The 22,799-nt window shown below is 42.1% G+C and overlaps 1 protein-coding gene across 1 annotated transcript in view; it reads left to right on the forward strand.

The window, feature by feature from the left end:
- Positions 1 to 14,495: 14,495 nt before the first annotated feature.
- VOPP1 (VOPP1 WW domain binding protein) overlaps positions 14,496 to 22,799 on the forward strand; it is a 170,559-nt gene continuing 162,255 nt past the window's right edge. The window contains exon 1 of the mRNA XM_055557253.1: positions 14,496 to 14,749. Coding sequence (XP_055413228.1) covers positions 14,696 to 14,749 — 54 coding nt within the window. The 5' untranslated portion in view covers positions 14,496 to 14,695. The remainder of the gene's footprint in view (positions 14,750 to 22,799) is intronic.

The raw sequence follows: 22,799 nt of genomic DNA on the forward strand, positions 1-22,799 counted from the left end.
CTGGCTGATCAACTTTTCAAAACCATTAGAAGAAAGAAAAGGGGGTATCTATGTGAACTTTCAATAGTGCCAATTGAGTACACAATGCCAGTTGAAGGTAAACCGACCCCCGGTTTAATTTCAACCAACAAAGAAAATTAGCTTGAAAGAATAATAATAATAAGTCCTGAAGGAATAGGCCCTATTTGGAGAACCTGAATTTTGCTCCTTATGCTTTGAGACCAGAGCTCCCAGGACCACTTATCTTATCTACTGCTGCTGCTGCTAAGTCACTTCAGTCGTGTCCGACTCTCTGCGACCCCATAGACGGCAGCCCACCAGACTCCTCCGTCCCCGGGATTCTCCAGGCAAGAACACTGGACTGGGTTGCCATTTCCTTCTCCAATGCATGAAAGTGAAAAGTGAAAGTGAAGTTGCTCAGTTGTGTCTGACTCTTAGCGACCTCATGGACTGCAGCTAGACCATCTCTAATTCCTGAAACTGAAGGAAAAAAAACAGGAAATGAATTAAAGTTTTCTTTATTGTTATTATAAACTAGTGAGTTTTATATTGTGATATCTGATTCATGACTAAGTTTAGAAAATGAAGCTAAATTTCTTGTTGTGTCTATCTGAATATATATGTCTCAGTATGTGCCTTGGTCTTTGGATAATATTACTGAGGTTAATTTATAAATGAACTCTAATTTAACTGGCATAAAGAAAAGTAAGTGCTTAAAAATCAAACAATTCTAAATATAAGAAAAATTAAGCTAAATGAATTCCAGGTTCACATGAACTGGGAAATATTCAATATTAAAGTAATTCTTAAGTACTAATGATTATTAATGCTGGTATTAATGCTTAAGTTTATTGGTTGAATTAAGATAGACATGTCTTGAATCATCAAGATTAAGAGTAATATTAAGTATAATACTTTCACCATGCCCAGATTTAATATAAGTTAAATAAAATCTTGTTATATCAGTTTCAAATTTGTTATTAGCAAAGCAATTTGATATGAAGAAAACCTTTAGGAAAGAGTTAAATGAGATAGCTTTAGATAAACTCTGTTAAGAATAATTATGCTTTAGGAATCTCTATTTTAGTCTCTGCAGATATTTGACACTTAAAAATTTAGAGTTGAGGTAAATATTAAGTGATGGAAATTTATTGAATAGCTAGGTCATTCCCTGGAGAAGGCAATGGCACCCCACTCCAGTTCTCTTGCTGGGAGAATCCCATGGACAGAGCAGCCTGGTAGGCTGCAGTCCATGGGGTCGCTAAGAGTCAGATACGACTGAGCATCTTCACTTTCACTTTTCACTTTCATGCACTGGAGAGGGAAACAGCAACCCACTCCAGTGTTCTTGCCTGGAGAATCCCAGGGACGGGGGAGCCTGGTGGGCTGCATACATTTATATACATTTGTATACATTTATATAAATATGTATAATATATATTTTGGAAAAATGAATTTTTGCCTAATTAAAAAAATTATGACATTTTGATTCCACTTGTTTGACTTAGTATGAATAGAATGCTAGATTTCTAATTAAAAAATAGATATGCAACAAGTAACAAAGGTTTACTATATAGCATAGGGAACTATGGTTAATATCTTATAACAACCTATGATGGAAAATAATTTAAAAAATAATATATGTGTATAACTGAATCACCTTGCTTTACACCTGACCATTGTAAGTTAACTATACTTCAATAAAATATATATATATATATTTTAAAAGAGTTAGTTAACAAAAGGACTGAGTGAAGTGGTAAAAACGGTGATAATTTTTATGGTTGCTGTTCTGAAAAATTACTCTTTTGAATCTGTGTTACAGGTATAAGGAAAGTCTTCCCCTCAAATTAATTATGACTCATAGTAATTTGGTAAGTTACACTTTTGTAAACAGAATTGAAACATTTATGCCTTTTCTCTATCTGCTCCCTCCAGAGACTGTAAACTCTTAGGTTTTCAGCAGCTTTATCAGATAAGTTAGGAAGGTTACCTCACTAACAGATACAGAAATCTCAATATATTTTGGGGATCTTGTAAATGGAGGAATTCACCTAGATCTGTTAGGAACCCATGTGATAAGCCCTTGGCATGACTTTCCTAGTCCTGAAAGGTTTTTTCCCCAAGGTTCAATCTGAGACTCCTTGTAAAAGTTTCAGTAAAGCAAAAAGCCTATATGATCAATTATAGTTGTATAAATTATCAGGTTAAGTTTTTCTGAGACCAGGCTTATTTTGCAACAAATAAGTCTTAAATTGGATACATTTGGTAGAAAGGAGGGTAATTTTAGAGAGAAAAAGATTATGTATCAATGAATGTTTATCCCAGTTTTGTTAATGGAGGACTGTATTACTGATTCACTTCCCAGAAAGTTCCTTACTGTTATGCTGCATTAATGTAAAAATTAATGGAATTATTAAAAGGACACTCTAAGTCTTGTTTCTGAAGTTTATCTCAGTAATCTTTGGATGAAGATCAGATGCCCATAACCTGCAACCAGGGTATTATGCCTACTGGAAAAGGCACAATTTAAAGGAGAGTCTCCAACCTGGATGGGAGGACCTTTATCAGGTACTCTTAACTAGTTCATGCACAATGAAACTAAAGGGAAACTGGCTGTTAGATGAATTCCCACTTCCAAAGGCCCCGACCCTAGACTGATCTATAGAGGGGACTGCTTACCTCAGTTCAGTTCAGTTCAGTCGCTCAGTCATGTCCGATTCTTTGCAACCCCATGAATTGCAGCACGCCCGGCCTCCCTGTCCATCACCAACTCCCGGAGTCCACCCAAACACGTGTCCATTGAGTTGGTGATGCCATCCAACCATCTCATCCTCTGTCATTCCTTTCTCCTCCTGCCCTCAATCTTTCCCAGCATCAGGGTCTTTTCAAACAAGTCAGCTCTTCGCATGAGGTGGCCAAAGTATTAGAGTTTCAGCTTCAACATCAGTCCTTCCAATGAACACCCAGGACTGATATTCTTTAGGATGGACTGGTTGAATCTACTTGCAGTCCAAGTGACTCTCAAGAGTCTTCTCCAACACCACAGTTCAAAAGCATCAATTTTTGGTGCTCAGTTTTCTTTATAGTCTAACTCTCACATCCATACATGGCCACTGGAAAAACCATAGTCTTGACTAGACAGACTTTTATTGGCAAAGTAATGTCTCTACTTCTTAATATGCTGTCTAGTTTGGTCATAACTTTCCTTCCAAGGAGTAACCATCTTTTAATTTCATGGCTGCAATAACCATCTGCAGTGATTTTGGAACCCCCAAAATAAAGTCAGCCACTGTTTCCACTGTGTCCCCATCTATTTGCTATGAAGTGATGGGACCGGATGCCATGATCTTAGTTTTCTGAATGTTGAGCTTTAAGCCAACTTTTTTCACTCTCCTCTTTCACTTGCGTCAAGAGGCTCTTTAGTTCTTCTTCACTTTCTGCCATAAGGGTGGTGTCATCTGCATATCTGAGGTTATTGATATTTCTCCCGGCAATCTTGATTCCAACTTGTGCTTCATCCAGCTCAGCGTTTCTCTTAGTTAAATAAGCAGGGTGACAACACACAGCCTTGACGTACTCCTTTTCCGATTTGGAACCAGTCTGTTGTTCCATGTCCAGTTCTAACTGTTGCTTCCTGACCTGCATACAGGTTTCTCAAGAGGCAGGTCAGGGGGTCTGGTATTCCCATCTCTTTCAGAATTTTCCACAGTTTATTGTGATCCACACAGTCAAAGGCTTTGGCATAGTCAATAAAGCAGAAATAGATGATTTTTTGGAACTTTCTTGCTTTTTTGATGATCCAGCAGATATTAGCAACTTGATCTCTGGTTCTTCTGCCTTTTCTAAAACCAGCTTGAACATCTGGAAGTTCACGGTTCACATATTGCTGAAGCCTGGCTTGGAGAATTTTGAGCATTACTGCTGACCTCACACTCACCTTAGAAAGACACTCAGAGGAAACCACAATTATACCAGGGTGAGGTGAAGATGACATCAGAAGTAGACAGCTTACCTAAGGTGCTAGACCTGATTTGCATGATCATTTATAGTGTTTTTTTTGACTTCTTGGATCTTTTCACATGGATCGAATGTTTCCTATTATGGACAGAATCCTATACCAGTTTTAAAAATCAATTCAATTGTTGGGTTGTGGCCAATTACCCATGCCTAGCCCTTCTAGACCTCCTTGGTGGATTTCTCCACTCCAAGGCTCTATTTGGATGACCCTTAAAATTTTATTTTAGAAGAAAGAAGGCTCAGTCCTGTTCAGGCTACTTTTAATATTACTAGGTGGGATCCTCTTACCTGGTCAATTAATAATACCTGCTCTGACCCTGTCCATAATATGAATTTTCCTCTAAGTTACTCAAGCTCAATCAGAACAACAAGCAAAAATTTAGCCAGGGAATAAAACTGCCCACAATTAGGGGATGGATTCATGTGGTTAACACTTGGCTGTGGTCGTTTAAGAGTTAATACCCCCCTTTATCTCAGGAGGGCTTCCTTTGTGGTTCAGCTGGTAAAGAATCCGCCTGCAATGCTGGAGACCTGGGTTTGATCCCTGGGTTGGGAAGATCCACTGGAGAAGGGAAAGGCTACCCACTCCAGTATTCTGGCCTGGAGAATTCCATGGACTGTATAGCCCATGGGGTCACAAAGAGTCGGACTCAACTCAGTGACTTTCATTTTCACTTTATCTTGTGAACAATTAAATTATGCTAAGCATAACCAGCCTAGTAACACTAGGACATTGGGCTGGGAGCCTTATGGATAGTGCCAATATATATTAGGTTGGTCAAATGTAATTCCAGTTTCAGATCATGAATTTTAAATCATTATAACTAGGCTCAAACACATCTATACTAATCAAAATAGGAACCATTAAAATCAACACATTTTTGCAATGAGAAATAAGTTTCTTTATTCTTGTAGTGTAGAAATCTGTGCTTCAGGACTCAATGAATTCTTGAAAAACATTTTATGCCTCATGCTGGTTGTGAAAGCATTTTAGCTGCAAAAAGTTGTCGAGATGCTTGAAGAAGTGGTAGTCAGTTGCTGAGAAGTCAGGTGAATATGGTGGATGAGGCAAAACTTTGTAGCCCAATTTGTTCAACTTTTGAAGCTTTGGTTGTATTATGTGTGCTTTGGCATTTTGAAAAGAATTGGGCCCTTTCTGCTGACCAATGCCTGTTGCAGGTATTGCAGTTTTTGGTGCATCTCATTGATTTGCTGAGCATACTTCTCAGATGAATGGTTTCACCATGATTCAGAAAGCTATAGTGGATCAGAGCAGAATCAGACCACCAAACACTGACCATGACCTTTTTGGGGTGCAAGTTTGGCTTTGGGAAGTTCTTTGGAGCTTCCTCTTGGTCCAGCCACTGAGCTGGTTGTCTCTGGTTGTCGTAGAAAATCCGCTTTTCATTGCATGGCACAATCCAATCAAGAAATAGTTCATTGTTGTTGCATACAATAAGAGAAGACAACACCTCAAAACAACAACTTTTTTTTTTCTGATTTGCAGTCAGTTCTTGAGGCACACACTTATCAAGCTTTTTAACCTTTTCAATTTGCTTCAAATGCTCCAAATGGTTCACGTTGAGTTCTTCAGCAACTTTTCATGCAGTTATAAGAGGATCAGCTTCAATGAAGGCTATCAGTTGGTCACTGTCAACTTCTGATGGGCGGCCACTGTTGCTGCTCATCTTCAAAGCTCTTGTCTCCTTTGCAAAACTTCTTGAACCACGACTGCACTGTACATTCATTAGCAGTTTCTGGAACAAATGTGTTGTTGATGTTGTGAGTTGTCTCTGCTGCTTTAACACCCATTTTGAGCTCAAATAAAATCACTCAAGTTTATTTTTTGTCTAACATTATCTCCATAGTCTCAAATAAATATGAAATACACAGTAAGTAATAAATCATTAGCAAAAAATCATAAAGTGAGAAATGTGCATTACAAAGATGTATAACATAACCTCATTTAAGAATGTATTCCAATATCAGACAGTAAAGTTCAACAATGTAAAACTGCAATTACTTTTGCACTAACCCGATAATTTCCCTGAAAGATAAAGAACAGATATACTGGGCTGCACCTAATGGAATTCTTGGCTTAATTCTTAGTTACCTTTAATAATATTGCTGGCTATGTTATTTGTACTTTGTCTGTTTTACAAGATTGTTGTTTCTAGCATTATGAAACATGTGACTGAACCTCCAATGAAAATAATGATGATTAGGTGATTTGAAACAGTTGATCAATATATAGATCTGTAAGTTATCAATGATTGTAATACTGTAACTCTAGATATGGGAAGATACAACAAGTAGGAATATTTCCTGGACCATAACAGATTGAGGAAGGCAGCTGGTCCAGAGCTCCTTTGGTTACTATTGACAGACTTAGTCCAGTAAGAGAAAACTAAGTGACCTATCAGTGAAATCTTTGCTAGACCTGGGAATGAGCCTTCCTAGCATCATGGGATGAAATGGTCATGAAATGCCTCTGAAGTATGGTCAAATTTGTGACCAAGAGGGGGCCCTGTCAACCACAAACTGGCACTTGCCAAACAGTAATCCAAGTCTATGCTCCAACCTCTAATTCCAAAGAAGTTGAAGTTGACTGGTTCTATGAAGACCTACAAGACCTTCTAGCTGCTAAGTCACTTCAGTCGTGTCCAACTCTGTGCAACCCCAGAGACGGCAGCCCACCAGGCTCCCCCATCCCTGGGATTCTCCAGGCAAGAACACTGGAGTGGGTTAACAAGACCTTCTAGAACTAACACCAAAAAAGATGTCCTTCATCATAGGGGACTGGAAGGCAAAAATAGGAATTCAAGAGATATCTGGAGTAACAGACAAGTTTGGTTTTGGAGCACAAGATGAAACAGGGCATAGGCTAACAGAATTTTGTCAACAAACCACAATGGTCATAGCAAACACCCTCTTCCAACAACACAAGACACATCTCTACATATAGACATCACCAGATGACCAATATTAAAATCAGAATGATTATGTTCTTTGCAACCAAAGATGCAGAAGCCTTACAGAGTTAGCAAAAACAAGACTGGGAGCTGATATGGTTCAGATCATGAGCTCCTTACTGCTTAAATTCAGGCTTAAATTGAATAAAGTAGGAAAAACCACTAGGCCATTCAAGTATGACCTGAATCAAATCCCCTATGATTATACAGTGGAGGTGACAAATAGATTTAAGGGATTAGATCTGGTAGACAGACTGCCTGAAGAACTATGGAGATCCATGACATTGTATAGGAGGCGGTGACCAAAACCAAACTAAAGAAAAAGAAATGCAAGAAGGCAAAGTGGCTGTCTGATGAGGTTTTACAAATACCTGAAAAAAGAAGAGAAGCTAAAGCAAGGGAAAAAGGAAAAGGTATATCTAACTGGATGCAGAGTACCAGAGAATATCAAGGAGAGATAAGAAGGCCTTCATAAGTGATGAACGCAAAGAAATAGAGGAAAACAATAGGATGGGGAAGACTAGAGATCTCTTCCAAAAAACTAGAGATGTCAAGGGAACATTTCATGAAAGAATGGGCATGATAAAGGACAGAAATGGCAAGGACCTAACAGAAGCAGAAGAGATTAAGAAGAGGTGGCAAGAATACACAGAAGAACTATACAAAACAGATCTTTAAGACTTGGATAACCACAATGGTGTGGTCACTCACCTAGAGCCAGACATCCTGGAGTGTGAAGTTAAGTGTGCCTTAGGAAGCATTACCATGAATTAAGCTAGTGCAGGTGATGGAATTCCAGCTGAGCTATTTGAAGTCCTAAAAGATGATGCTGTTAAAGTCCTGCACTCAATATGCCAGCAAATTTGGAAAACTCAGCAGTGGCCACAGGACTGGAAAAGGTAAATTTTCATTCCAATCACAAGAAGGACAATGCCAAGGAATGTTCCAACTACCATACAATTGCACTCATTTCACATCCTAGCAAGGTAATGCTCAAAATCCATTAATCTAGGCTTCAGCAGTACATGAACCAAGAACTTCCAGATGTTTAGAAAAGGCAGAGGAATCAAAGATCAAATTGCCAATATTCGCTGGATTACAGAGAAAGCAGGAGAATTCCAGAAAAAACACCTACATCTGCTTCATTGACTGCACTAAAGCCTTGACTGTGTGGATCACAACAAACTGCAGAAAATTCTCAAAGACATGGGAATACCAGAACACTCTACCTCTCTTCCTGAGAAACCTATATGCAGATAAAGAAGCAATGGTTAGAACCAGACACGTAAAAACAGACTGGTTCAAAATTGGGAAAGAAGTACAGTCAAGGCTGTATATTGTCACCCTGCTTACTTAACTTATATGCAGAGTACATGATGTGAAATGCTTGGCTGGATGAATCACAAGCTAGAATCAAGATTGCCAGGAGAAGTGTCAGCAACCTCAGATATGCAGATGATACCACTCTAATGGCAGAACGTGAAGAGCTATTGAAGAGCTTCTTTAATAGGGTGAAAGAAAAGAGTGAAAAAGCTGGCTTAAAACTCAGCATTCAAAAACTAATGGCACTTGTTTCTATCACTTCATGACAAATAGAAGGGGAAAAACTGGAAGAAGGGACAGATTTTTTTTCTTGGCCTCCAAAATCACTGCAGACAGTGACTGCAGCCATGAAATTAGAAGATGCTTGCTCCTTGGTAGGAAAGCTATGACAAAGCTAGTTATTATTGTTCACTCAGTCATGTCTGACTCTTTGATATCCCATGGACTGCAGCATGCCAGGCTTTCCTGTCCTTCATTATCTCCTGTCTTTCAGGAGTTTGCTGAAACTCATGTCTATTGAGTCAATGATGCCATCTAAACAACTCATTCTTTGCTGCCCCCTTCTCCCTCTGCCTTATCTTTCCCAGCATCAGGGTCTTTTCCAATGAGTTGACTCTTCACATCAGGTGGGCAAAGTATTGGATCTTCAGCTTCAGTATCAGTCCTTCCAGTGACAGGGTTGATTTCCTTTAAGATTGACTGGTTTGATCTCCTTGTTGTCAAAGGGATTCTCAAGAGTCTTCTCAAGCACAAAAGTTCAAAAGCATCAATTTTTCAGTGCTCAATCTTCTTTATGGTCACTGTCTACGTTTGTCATAGCTTTTCTTCCAAGCAGAAAGTGTCTTTAATTTTCTGGCTACAGTCACCATCTGCAGTGATTTTGGAGCCCAAGAAAATAAAGTCTGTCACTGCTTCCATTTCTCCCCCATCTATTTGCTATGAAGTGATGGGACTGAATGCCAGAATATTAAGGAGCAGAGATCACTCTGCCAACAAAGGTCCACATATGGTTTTTCCAGTAGTCATGTATGGATGTGAGAAATGGACCATGAAAAAAGGCTGAGTGCCAAAGAATTGATGGTTTTGAACTGTGATGCTGGAGAAGATTCTCGAGTGTCCTTGGACTGCAAAAGAGATCAAACCAGTCAATCCTAAATGAAATTAACCCTGATATTCATTGGAAGGATTGATGCTGAAGCTGAAGCTCCAATACTTTAGCCACCTCATGGGAAAAGTCTACTCATTGAAAAGACCCTGATGCTGGGAAAGATTGAAGGCAAAAGGAGAAGGGGGGGGCGACAGAGGATGAGATGCTTGGATGGCATCACTAACTCAATGGACATGAGTTTGAGCAAACTTCTCGAGATAGTGCAGGACAGAGAAGCCTGGCATGCTGCAGTCCATGGGGGTCACAATGAGATGGACACAACTCAGCACTAGAACAACAACAACAAATGGGCACTTGCCATCTCCCTCTACAAGGATTAAGTCATGTGCTGCTGCAGCTGCTGACCTTCAACAACACTTGAAGGGAGTTCAAGGTGGAAAGCAGAAATGAGGCACTCTGTCTTTGGGGAGAAAACTGGAAAGATAGATCTTCAGATAGGTATTTTCAGGAATCGATTTTATGACCCCAATTATTTTATCTCCTCGTATATAGAAAAGCACTAAAATCTTTCATGGTGACGACTGTTCCTCGTGACTAGCAGCAAGCTTCACGAGACTAGGAGAAATTTTCTGGAAAATTATTTGGTTGATTGAATGTGTTCCCCCTGCAACAAGATGACATATTTACTGACCTTGCCCCTTGCCTCTTTGGAACAGTTTCTCAGAGCTCTCTGAGTTACTGTCCTTTGGGCTGCAGTCCTCATTTTGCTCCAAATACAACTTAACTCGAAACTCTCATATTGTGCACTTTTAAAGTCAATATAATATTTTAGAGAGAATCCCAAGAGTGGTTAGACAATCATTCTGTACACAGATTACATATATATAAAATAGATAACCAACTAGTTACCTACGATATAGCACAGGGAACTATACTCAATATCTATAATATTTTTCAGATTCTCTCTCCTTATAGGTTAGAGAATCTGAAAAATTATATATATATATATATATCTGAAGATACATATACATATGGATGTATATACGAATCTCTTTGCTGTACATGTGAAACTAACGCAACATTGTAAATCTACTGTACTTCAATTTAAAAAAATGGTTAAAAAATAAAGAGATTTCAGCGTGACCTATGGATCTAGTCCACTGTCTCAGCAGAAACTGGGAATATAAATGGGGTTGTATATCACCCAGCAATCCCACTGGTGGGCATACACACTGAGGAAACCAGAATTGAAAGAGACACGTGTACTCCAATGTTCATCACAGCACTGTTTATAATAGCCAGGATATGGAAGCAACCTAGATGTCCATTGGCAGATGAATGGATAAGAAAGCTGTGGTACATATACACAATGGAATATTACTCAGCCATTAAAAAGAATACATTTGAATCAGTTCTAATGAAGTGGATGAAATTGGAGCCCATTATACAGATTGAAGTAAGTCAGAAAGAAAAACACCAATACAGTATATTAACGCATATATATGGAATTTAGAAAGATGGTAACGATGACCCTATATGCGAGACAGCAAAAGAGACACAGATGTATAGAACAGTCTTTTGTACTCTGGGAGAAGGCGAGGGTGGGATGATTTTTGAGAGAATAGCATTGAAACATGTATATTATCATATGTGAAATGAATCACCAGTCCAGGTTCGATGCATGAGACAGGGTGGTCAGGGCTGGTGCACTGGATGACCCTGAGGGATGGGACGGGGAGGAGGGTGGGAGTGGGGTTCAGGATGGGGACACATGTACACCCAAGGCTGATTCATGTCAATGTGTGGCAAAAACCACTACAGTATTGTAAAGTAATTAGCCTCCAATTAAAATAAATACACACACACAAACACACACACACACAAATAATTTACCAACAGGAAATGCACCAAAATGTTAACAAGATTATGTCTGGATAGTAGGTTGAATGGTGACTTTATTTTTCCTTTCTATATTTTTCCATTTTCTATCACATTTGTATTAAAAACTCAAAATTTTATTTTTAAATAAAGTAAGTAATACACACACACACACACACACACACACACACACACACAATGGGGTTGTAACAGCAGGAACACCAATGTCTTGAACTAAAGGGGACAGAAATAGGATAAAATGAGGGAAGACTATTGCAGATTCTTCAGGATGGGACAACAAAACTATTTGGCTTTGAACATGCATTATCCTTCAAGAAAAGAGGGAAATGACCTTCAAGTGGAACTGTCTCCTCAGTTTCAGAGAGCAGGGCCACTTACTAGGTTCCAGTGGGCCAAGCTGCCACCATCCAGGGCTGAGGAGGCAAGCTTTCCTCTGCTGCACCGTCAGTAGGCCCAGATGCCAGAGATGCAACCCCAGTGAGCCCAGAAAACATAGCACTGAGGCAAAGAGAATTATTCTCAAGACTTAAAATCTAAGAATTTTTCCTGCTGGATTTGGATTTGTTTGGAACCCATCCCTGCTTCCTTTTTCTCCTATGTATCTATTTTGGAATGGCAATGTCTGTACTATGCCTGTCCCACTGTTGTATCTTGGAAGTAAATAATTTGTCAGGTTTCATAAGTTCACAGCTGAAAAGGAATTTTTCCTCAGGATGAGTGGCACCTCAAGTCTCACGCACATGTGAAGCAGATGGAATTTAGATGAGATTTGGGACTTAAGAGTTGATGCTATAATGGGTAAGACTTTTGGGCTCTTGGGTTGGAGGTGAATGTATTTTGTGTGTGTCAACTTAAAAAAAAACACACAACCTAAAAGTTGAAAATGATGTTTTTTGTGGACTTACTGAGGACTTAAACCTGGGAGACAGCCTCTCAGATACCTCTGAAGGACTGTTCCAAAGAGATAAGGAAGGAGGGAGGTACCAGGATATATAGGAGTTTTTGAAAAAAAATAAAAAAATAAAAAAACCGAAAACCAAAAATTAGGTAGTGTGAACATCAAAAGATTACTAATAATGAAAAACCAGGCACCTCAAATTAAGAAATTTAGCACTTTTCTCTGTATGGGAAGATGCAAGAGTCTGGGCTCACTGAAATAACTCCTTTTCTATGTACCTTAACTATCTATGGCCACTGTCCTGCTTTCCTCTATCCTGAATCTTTTCAGGGTGTGCAGTCTGGTGGAGCACAGTGGTTGAGGGCCTGATGCCCACATCATCCTTTGTTTAGTGCTTTGGTAGGCAATATTCTTTGTCCACATGTTTGAGAAGGACATGAATTTGGGAAGGACAGTGGTGGAATATTGTGGGTTGAATTGTATCCTCTCCAACTCATATGTTGAAATCCTAATCATCAGTACCTCTGAGTGCGATTCTGTTTGGAGACAGGACCTTAAGGTATGGGGAGGAAGGAGGGAGGACAGTTCAGGATGTGGAATACGTGTATACCTATGGCGGATTCATGTTGATATATGGCAAAACCAAAACAATATTGTAAAGTTAAAAAATAAAAAAAGAAAAAAAAAAGAAAAAGAAACTGAGGCCTGGAGAAGTTAAAAAAAAAAAAAAAAAAGGTGAGAGAGGTAAAATAAGGCCATTGTTGTGGACCTGAATCCAATCTGGTGGTGCCCTTACAAGAGGAAATCTGCACAGGGCCACGAGGGCCCTGTACACAGAAGGATCAGCACGTGAAGATGCAACAAGAGGGTGGCTACCTGCCAGACACGGAGAGAAGTCTCAAAGGAAATCAACCTGGTTGATCCACTGATTTTGAACTTCTTCTCTTTGGAACTTTGAGTAAAATAAATTTCTGTTGCTTAAGTCCTCCAGTCTGGTACTTTGTTATGGAAGCCTAAGCAAACAGCTAGTGCAAAGGAAACTGAAAAGTGAAATCCTCAGTATTCTAAACCCTGGGGGCCTATTTTTATGGAAGAAGAGGTGAGTTAACTCAGACACTAGGATAACCCCTTCTCGTTGAAGACCTTTTCTTTTCTAAAGGGTCCCAAGTAATGCTTCAGACTGAAAACTTGAACTAAAACATCAGTAGTTAAGGGCTCAGTTATGTTGCACTTACCTTGTAAGTGATTAGGTAACCCAGAGACAGAAGTCTGCAATTCTTTCAATTGTTCATTTAGTAACGCCTGGGGCTGCTGAACAACCAGGTGTGGTAATGTCTTTTCCTATTCAGTACTCCCAGGTCTATGCACTTTGCATCCTACTGGTGCAAGAGACTATCTCTCTTAGACACCAGGCAGAGTTTTCTCGTCTCCCTCCCTACCTCCCCCACGAACTGGCTCTCCAGCTCATGATCTGGTACAACTTACAAGCTCAATAAATACTTGTTGAATAACTGTACAAATGAGATGCAATCTGAGCCAAGATGTTGGGGTGGGGGGGGGGGATACGGTAAGTATGTGGTACTGGAAGCTTCCCTTATGGCTCAGCTGGTAAAGAATCCGTCTGCAATGCAGGAGACCCGGGTTCAATTCCTGCTTTGGGAAGATCCCCTGGAGAAGGGAAAGGCTACCCACTCCAGTATTCTGGACTGGAGAATTAAATGTACTGTATAGTCCATGGGGTCGCAAAGAGTTGGACACGACTGAACTTTCTTTCTTTCTTTTCACGTGGTACTGAGGGGTGGAAAGTCAGTTCAGCAGAGGCGAAGGACATTGCAAAGTTAACAGCGGGACGGTGGGCTTCATGGTCCAGATGTAGAGGGTGTGCATGCAGGGACAGCGCAGGAGGACGTGGGCATAAAAGCACCACATTTAAGTGAGAGATGAGGCATAGGGAGCCTTCCATTCTCGGTCTGCCTCCTCATCCTTTGGCCATCCTTGCAGTCACACGTGGGGAGGGTGTACCATCCCACGGTGAGCGCAGGGATGAGAGGGACGAAGAACCTGCAGGCACACAATAGGTTCATGTGCCTCCTTGGAACAAGCCTCACGCGGAGACTGCTTCTTTTATAAACCTTACTAGGCCTATTCAGGGGTGACACGACGATGTCTTCGGAGGGAGCAAACGGCTGGCAGCTTCCCTCCACTCGCCCTGCCGCGCGACTTGTCTCCTCGCTCCTGGCGCGTGCACTCTGGAGGGGAGGACCCTTGACACTCCTTAGCTGAGCCGGGGGCGCGCGAGCCCAGGCGCGCGAGCCGGGGGCGGAGCGCGGCGAGGGCGGAGCGGCTCATCCCGGGTCCCCGCTCGCCCGCTCGTGCCTCTGGGTCCCCAGGCTGGGATCCCGCCCGCCAGCCCGCTGGCCGCCTTGCAGGGGAAGTGCTACTGACCCGCGCCTGTGACCAGGAGGACGTGCAGCCATGGACAGCCTGGCCTGGAGAGTGGCGGCACTGCTGCTCGGGCTGCTGGTGGAGGTAGGGCCGGGCCGGGCGGGGTAAGCGGGAGCAGCACCGACCGTCCTCAGGAGCCCTGGGGGCCGAGGGACGAGAGCCAAAGGCTCACCGACCCGCAAGAGCCTCGGTGTGGAAGGCTCTGGGCCCTGGTGACAGGGTCGCCCGAGCCCTCCCCGCCCTTCTGATGGCCCTCAGTCCCCCCGCCCCGCATTTATCGTTTCTCGCGAGTAGAGAGGACTCAGGAGCACCCTTTGCGCGCTGTGCGCCGGTTCACCCCCCGGGGCCTCGGCTCTGGTCTGGGTGAGGGTCTCGGGTGCGGTTCAGGCAGAGATTCCAGGCGCCCAGTGGTTTGGGGCTTGGGGCTGGGGCGCCGCCGGGTCCAGGTGCGACCGCGCGGATGCGTGGCTGTGGGAAACGTCACGGAAGCACGAGTGAAATGGCGGGACAGAGCAGAAGTCCTCGCATGTGAAAATGGAGCGCAGAATCTTCAGATGCGAGAGAAAACCTCCGAAGAGATGGCGTGGTGGGTGTGGCCTTTTGGCGCCGAGACCCGGGACTTGTTGAAGCGACTACGGAGGAAGCGCCGGTAACCGCAACCTCGTGGAGACCTCAACTGCCCACTGCTGGAAAGGGGCTCCCTCGGATGGGGTCACCCCCTCCTTGATAAAACGGATTCTTTAAAATGTGAGCTGGGGGGGGGGGGGTAGGTGCTGGGGTGCAGTGTGGATTAGGGCTTGTTCCATTCCTTGCTTGGCTTCATTATTTTAAAGGAAATTATTGTTAATGAAGTCTAAGTAAATGGAGGATGAGTATCTTACGTGTTCAATTTTAGGTAGTACATCTTTGGAAATGACTCCTTGGTTTTCTTCATTTGTAAAGAAATACAAGTTACAAAATGTTGGGAGGGAGAGCCTTAGCTCTCCTGCAAGAAAGGTTAATGGAAAAGTTTCTTATGCCAGGCGCCACCGTAGCAAGACTTCCTGTTTTTGTTCCTGTGTCCCCTGGCTAAGTGGTTAAAATTTTCGTGGAGTGCCCTCCACTTGAGTTGTCTTCGATTATTCAGAATTTTATGACCTTAGGAATAACATCCTTTCTGTGATCACCAAACAGATAATGGACAAGTGAATCTGACCCCACTGTTCATATAAAAAGGCATGCATCTGTACTTACACGTGCAATCCCACCCCCCCACCCCCACTTAAAAAGCAGCACTTGGTGAAATAATTTACACTAAAATTTAAATAACTGAATTGATGCTTTCACAAAATCGATTATCTAGATGGTTGTTAATTTTTGTTTTCATGGGATGATTCAGTGTAACCCATTTTTACATGATTGTCCCAAGCAGCTATTTTGTTTGTGGTAGAGGGGTGTCTCTCTGTGGCATTAAGGAGATTTCTTTCTAATTTATCACATGGAATCTTAACACATGAGTTATGTATCTGAGATGTTTTCATCTTTAGTGTGTTGCTCTGAATTTCATTTAATATTGGTTATCAGGACATTTTTGATGCTTTTGAAGTCCTGAATCACATACTTAAATGTGCAACTTCTGTTGCTGAGTATGTGGAAGCAAAGAGCTGTTTTCAATTTGAGGGTATAAGACAATTAAGGGAGATGTTGAGAAGCCTGACAGCCAGCTGCAACCTGGGATTCTCCTCTTTGTTTCTTTGTTCTTCTTGCATTGGTTTCATTGTGATTGTAGTGTAGTTGACCATAAACCACCTGGCGGCCTTTTTGCCCTCTGGGATCCTCTTCCAAGCCAGAGTCACCCTGGGTTGCTTGGGGCGAGGGCGGGGGAAGTGTGTTTGCGGGAAGTCCTTGAGCGGGGAGAGTATCTAAAAGCTGTTTAAGCTGTTTAAGAAGGGATTTCCTCCAGCTGCTTCACTTCCTTAAATAGAAATTCACTTACCTGTTATAGAGCTGGACTGAATGTTTGTTTTTTAATTAGCAAACACAGAGTGCCTACCCTGTGTCAGGGATTGTTCTAAGCGTTTAACAAATATTAACTCATTAATCTTCTTAGCAATTACTTTAATTCCCTTTTTTGTTTCAAATGGGAGATGATAGAGAGCTTGTCCACAGTCTCACTGCTGTGACATATGAGGGCTTGAGATGCAGCACTAGCAGCGGTCGCACCACCCAGTGCGTGTTGCTGCCTCTCCCACTGCTGGACACAGAGACATGCAGAGAATTTGTACAGGTCTGTCCTGAGGCCAGTGGTGGACTTGGAGAGGTATTGTCTCATGAAATGGGTAAGCCAACAAAATTCCCATTGGAACTCAGTTACATTTCCTTCGGGGACCATATAATTTAGCATCCAAGCTATGATACTGGAGAGTGAAGGTGGGGACTGTCAGCAGTCATGTCTGCACAGTTAGGCCGCAGCAGGACTGTCCGGGAAGCCCCAGTACGTGCTCACCCGAAATCCCAGGCACAGCTGTTGGTAGAAACAGGCTGGGGGTGGCATTATCCCTTCCCCGGGGGGACTTCAGGGAGCTCATTACTCAAGTGACCTTTTCTTTCCGTCAACTTGGACTTGCCTGTGAACTGCATGGGAAGCCAGTGAGGACCCTTGTTACATCTTTTCTCCTCCCCACTCTATGCCAGCCTTGTAGATCCCAGGCACATAGGCCGTGGGGGAGGCCACAGAATAGGGGAATCCCAAAGCTCTTTGAGGGTCATGAAATTCTAAACTTCTGTGTTTTTCTTCTGTTCTCTGGTTTCTGGAAGGCCCTGCTAACAATGCCTACAGGAAGAGTGATGGTGTGAGCTGTCTCCTAGTAACTCTGGTGAATTAATTCCCAGTGGCCTTCACTGGGCTGCAGCAGCACCTTAGAAACTGAAAAAGAAAAGCAGTTTCAAAGCTAATTATGCCTTAGTAGAACCTGGGGAGTCATTAGGTGCTGAGCATATGTGCATATGGGCTTTTGTCAGGCTGTGTGGTTTTCTGGATATCACTGCAATCTCTTTCTAGAGGTCTGGTTGTTGACACTTTGTTAGATACTGAGTAGTATTTGTTCTGGGTTCTGTCCTTTCTGAAATGAGCCCAGAAATGTGTAGTATATTATTCAGTATAAAATTACCCCTGTGCCAGGGCTGGGGACTGTAAGCATCCATTCACAAGGGAAGAAACTGTACTATGTTATTTTATTTAAGAGACTGGCATCAGTATCTTTCTGATCGTCCCCTGGACCAAAAGCTGGAAACCTTTAAGTGAGGCCGCCATGTGTTGCAAAGTTATTCTGGCCAAAGAACATCCCTTCTTGGGCTAGAAAAAGGAGTGGTCTTCTCTTAGAGACAGTTGGAAAGGGAACATTGTCTCTTGAAACCAGGGAAATTAACAGGATTACTGAGTATTTTTCCAAGTCCATTGTATTTTGACACCCAGGAGTCTTGAAATTAGAACCAACTCATGTTTAAGAGTGTTTTTTGTCTCATGCCATCTGTTTTTTGTACCCTGGAATTGCAATGAATGTGGCAGCCCCTGGATGCCAATTTTCTGAAATAAACCAGTGCAGCTGTCCCTGAGCAACTTGCAGTTTGAATGAAAGAGAAAACTGTAGGGAGTTTGTTATCTCTGGAAGCTCTCTGGAGGCTAGGTGATGAGGGTGAGAGGTGGCAGTGGTAAATGAACCTGGTGGGAAGGACTCCACTCGGAACTGCGGGAACTGGCTCCTGCTGTAAGAAGAGGACCTGGGGCTCTGGGCGCAGACTCTGGGGCCCTAATTAACCTTGCATTCTTTGACTTGTGCAAACCTGTGAAGACCAGCTGGATGGCAGTGACTCTAGAAGTACATAGATTAAGCTAGTGGCCACTGGATTATTTAGCCATGGGCTGGCAAGTCATTCTCTTAGAACCTACATTTATCCTCTTAATGAGGTCTCTCAGATGTCACCCTCTTGATGAGGCCTACCTTGACCACTCTATATAAAATTCCAACCTAAATCTCTTCCCAGCACACTGGCTCTAACCTAAACAATTCCCTCCTTTCTCCGTATTTATTCACTTCAAAATATTATGGAATTTACTTCCCACAATCTACACATTATAAAGGCAAAGGTTTTGATTCACTTGTGTTAACTGAAATATCCCAAACTCCTGGAACAGTGCCTGGCATACAGCAGGGATTCCATAAATATTTGAACAAGTGAAAAGAACCATGGGTAATGACCCTGGAGGAGGGAGCTGAATACAACTTCAGTAGGAGAAGGGAAGGTAATGTATTAGCTATGACTCTGAAGGGTCTTTGTGTGCTAATCACACAAAGAGCTAATCATTATGTGAACACCTGTAGAGATGGAAACTCACTATCTCTAAAGCAATGTATCAAAATTTTGGATAATTTAAGTTGTCAAAGTTTTCTGTTATATTGAATAGAAATGTCTGCATTGTTTCTACCTGGTCCTAGTTCTATATCCTTGTGCTTTTCAGAAGAAATATAATCACAATGACAGCCCTTCACAGCTGTGTTGCTCTCCATGTGTTCTTCTCTAGGTTTCATTTCCTTCTGTCATTTCTCACAAGACATGGTTTTGCATCATCTCATCATCCTCACAGATACCCTTTGAAAATTGCCAAACTGGATGGACAGTGCTTAGGAAATTATCACTGAAAAACTGGTCCTAGAAAAAGACCTTGGAGTACAAAGTGAAGTTTGGCCTTGGAGTACAAAATGAAAAAGGGCAAAGGCTAACAGAATTTTGCCAAGAGAATGCACTGGTCATAGCAAACACCCTCTTCTAGCAACACAAGAGACGACTCTACACATGGACATCACCAGATGGTCAATATTGAAATCAGATTGATTATATTCTTCTTAGCCAAAGATAAAGAAGCTCTATACAGTCAGCAAAAACAAGACCAGGAGCTGCCTGTGGCTCAGATCATGAACTCCTTATTGCAAAATTCAGACTTAAATTGAAGAAGGAAAAGCCACTAGACCATTCAGGTATGACCTAAATCAAATCCCTTATGATTATACAGTGGAAGTGACAAATAGATTCAAGGGATTAGATCTGATAGACAGAGTGCCTGAAGAACTATGGACGGAGGTTCATAACGTTGTATGGGAGGCAGTAATCAAAACCATCCCCAAGAAGAAGAAACGCAAAAAGGCAAAATGGTTGTCTGAGGAGGCATTACAAATAGCTGAAAAAAGAAGACAAGTGAAAGGGAAAGGCAAAGGAGAAAAGAAAAGATATATACATCTGAATGTGAAGTTCCAAAGAATATCAAGAGAGATTAGAAAGCCATCCTCAGTGATCAATGCAAAGAAATAAAGGAAAACAATAAAATGGGAAAGACTAGAGACCTCCTCAAGAAAATTAGAGATACCAAGGGAACATTTCATGAGAAGACAGGCACAATAAAGAATAGGAACAGTATGGACCCAACAGATGCAGAAGATATTAAGAAGAGGTGGCAAGAATACACAGATGCTATGCTAAGTCACTTCAGTCGTGTCCGACTCTGTGCGACCCCCATAGACGGCAGCCTACCAGGCTTCCCTGTCCCTGGGATTCTCCAGGCAAGAACACTGGAGTGAGTTGCCATTTCCTTCTCCAATGCATGAAAGTGAAAAGTGAAAGTGAAGTCACTCAGTGTCCGACCCTCAGTGACCCCATGGACTACAGCCTTCCAGGCTCCTCCATCCATGGGATTTTCCAGGCAAGAGTACTGGAGTGGGGTGCCATTGCCTTCTCTGAGAATACACAGAAGAACTATACAAAAAAGATCTTAATGACCCAGATAACCACGATGGTGTGATCACTTACCTAGAGCCAGACATTTTGGAGTATGAAATCAAGTGGGTCTTAGGAAACATCACTATGAACAAAGCTAGTGGAGGTGATGGAATTCTAGCTGAGCTATTTCAGATCCTAAAAGATGATGCTATGAAAATGCTGCATTCAATATGCCAGCAAATTTGAAAAACATCAGTGGCCACAGGACTGGAAAAGGTCCGTTTTCATTCCAATCCCAAAGAAAGGCAATGCTAAAGAATGTTCAAACTACTGCACAATTGCATTCTTCTCACATACTAGCAAAGTAATGCTGAAAATTCTCCAAGCTAGCCTTCAATAGTATGTGAACCAAGAAATTACAGATGTTCAAGCTGGATATAGAAAAGGCAGAAGAACAAGAGATCAATTTGCCAACATCCGTTGGATCATCGAAAAAGCAAGAGAGTTCCAGAAAAACGTCTGCTGCTGCTAAGTCGCTTCATTCGTGTCCGACTCCGTGCGACCCCTGAGACGGCGCCCACCAGGCTCCCCCGTCCCTGGGATTCTCCAGGCAAGAATACTGGAGTGGGTTGCCATTTCCTTCTCCAATGCATGACAGTGAAAAGTGAAAGTGAAGGCGCTCAGTCGTGTCCAACTCTGAGCGACCCCATAGACTGCAGCCTACCAGGCTCCTCTGTCCATGGGGTTTTCCAGGCAAGAGTACTGGAGTGGGGTGCCATTGCCTTCTCCAAGAAAAACATCTACTTCTGCTTTATTGACTATAAAGCCTTTGACTGTGTGGATCACAGTGAACTATGGAAAATTCTTCAAGAGATAGGAATACCAGACCACCAAATGTGCCTCCTGAGAAATCTGTATGCAGGTCAAGAAGCAACTGTTAGAACCAGACATGGAACAATGGAATGATTCCAAACTGGGAAAGGAGTATGTCAAGACTGTATATTGTTACCTTGCTTTTTTAACATCTATGCAAAGTACATTATGTCCAATGCTGGGCTGGATGTGCAAGATTGCCATGAGAAATATCAATAACCTCAGATATGCAGATGACACCACCCCTATGGCAGAAAGTAAAGAAGAACTAAAGAGCCTCTTGATGAAAGTGCAAGAGGAAAGTGAAAAAGCTGCATTAAAGCTCAACATTCAAAAAACAAAGATCATTGCATTCGGTCACATCACTTCATGGCAAATAGATGGGGAAACAGTGGAAACAGTGAGAGACTATTTTCTTGGGCTCCAAAATCACTGCAGATGGTGACTGCAGCCCTGAAATTAAAAGGTGCTTGCTCCTTGGAAGAAAAACTATGACCAACATAGACAGCATATTAAAAAGCAGAGACATTACTTTGCTGACCAAAAGTCCATCTAGTCAAAGCTACATTTTTTCCAGTAGTCATGTATGGATGTGAGAGTTGGACCATGAAGAAAGTGGAGTGCCAAAGAATTGATGCTTTTGATCTGTGGTGTTGGAGAAGATTCTTGAGAGACCCTTGGACTACAAGGAGATCCAACCAGTGAATTTAAAGGAAATTAGACCTGAATATTCATTGGAAGAACTGATGCTGAAGCTGAAGCTCCAGTACTTTGGCCACCAGATGTGAAGAGCTGACTCATTGGAAAAGACCCTGATGCTGGGAAAGATTGAGGGCAGGAGGAAAACAGGACGACAGAGGATGAGATGGTTGGATGGCATCACCAACTCAATGGATGTGAGTTTGAGCAAGCTCTGGGTCTTGGTGATGGAAGTTGGTGATGGACACGGAAGCTGCAGCTCCATGGGGTCTCAGAGAGGCGGACACTGAAGTGAGTGACTGAACTGAAATGAGAAAAAGACCACTCAAGAGTGAATAAAACAGAGTTCAAAGTTTCATACTGGGAAAAAGTTTGATTTAGCTTTATTTGGAAAAAGCAAAGCCCAGATTATAAAATAAGTTAATTTTATTCCAAGTACTCATTTTTAGAATTGAATCAATGGGTGAGGGGAGGAATTATTTTTCTGGTAAAAGTCTGTGATGCATAATAGCGTAGTCCTCACTTGACTTTGGAAGTTAGTGGCATGATCATATTAAGAATTTTTTCTGTTTTTCCAGAATTACTTGCTTGAGTAATCAATCCCACCATCTCCAGGTGGGGGCAGGAGGGCCATCTACAGCTTCTCTTGGTCTTTTTTTTTATTATTATTATTAATATCATTCTGTTTTGAGCATCTGTGGGGTCGCACAGAGTCGGACACGATTGAAGTGACTTAGCAGCATCAGGGTCATTATTAACAGGTACCTTCCAGACTTTTTTGTCTCTTCCATAGGCTTGGTGTATCTTTGTA

The sequence above is a fragment of the Bubalus kerabau genome, chromosome 20 (assembly GCF_029407905.1).
Source record: "Bubalus kerabau isolate K-KA32 ecotype Philippines breed swamp buffalo chromosome 20, PCC_UOA_SB_1v2, whole genome shotgun sequence".
In the NCBI taxonomy this organism is placed as follows: Eukaryota; Metazoa; Chordata; class Mammalia; order Artiodactyla; family Bovidae; genus Bubalus; species Bubalus kerabau.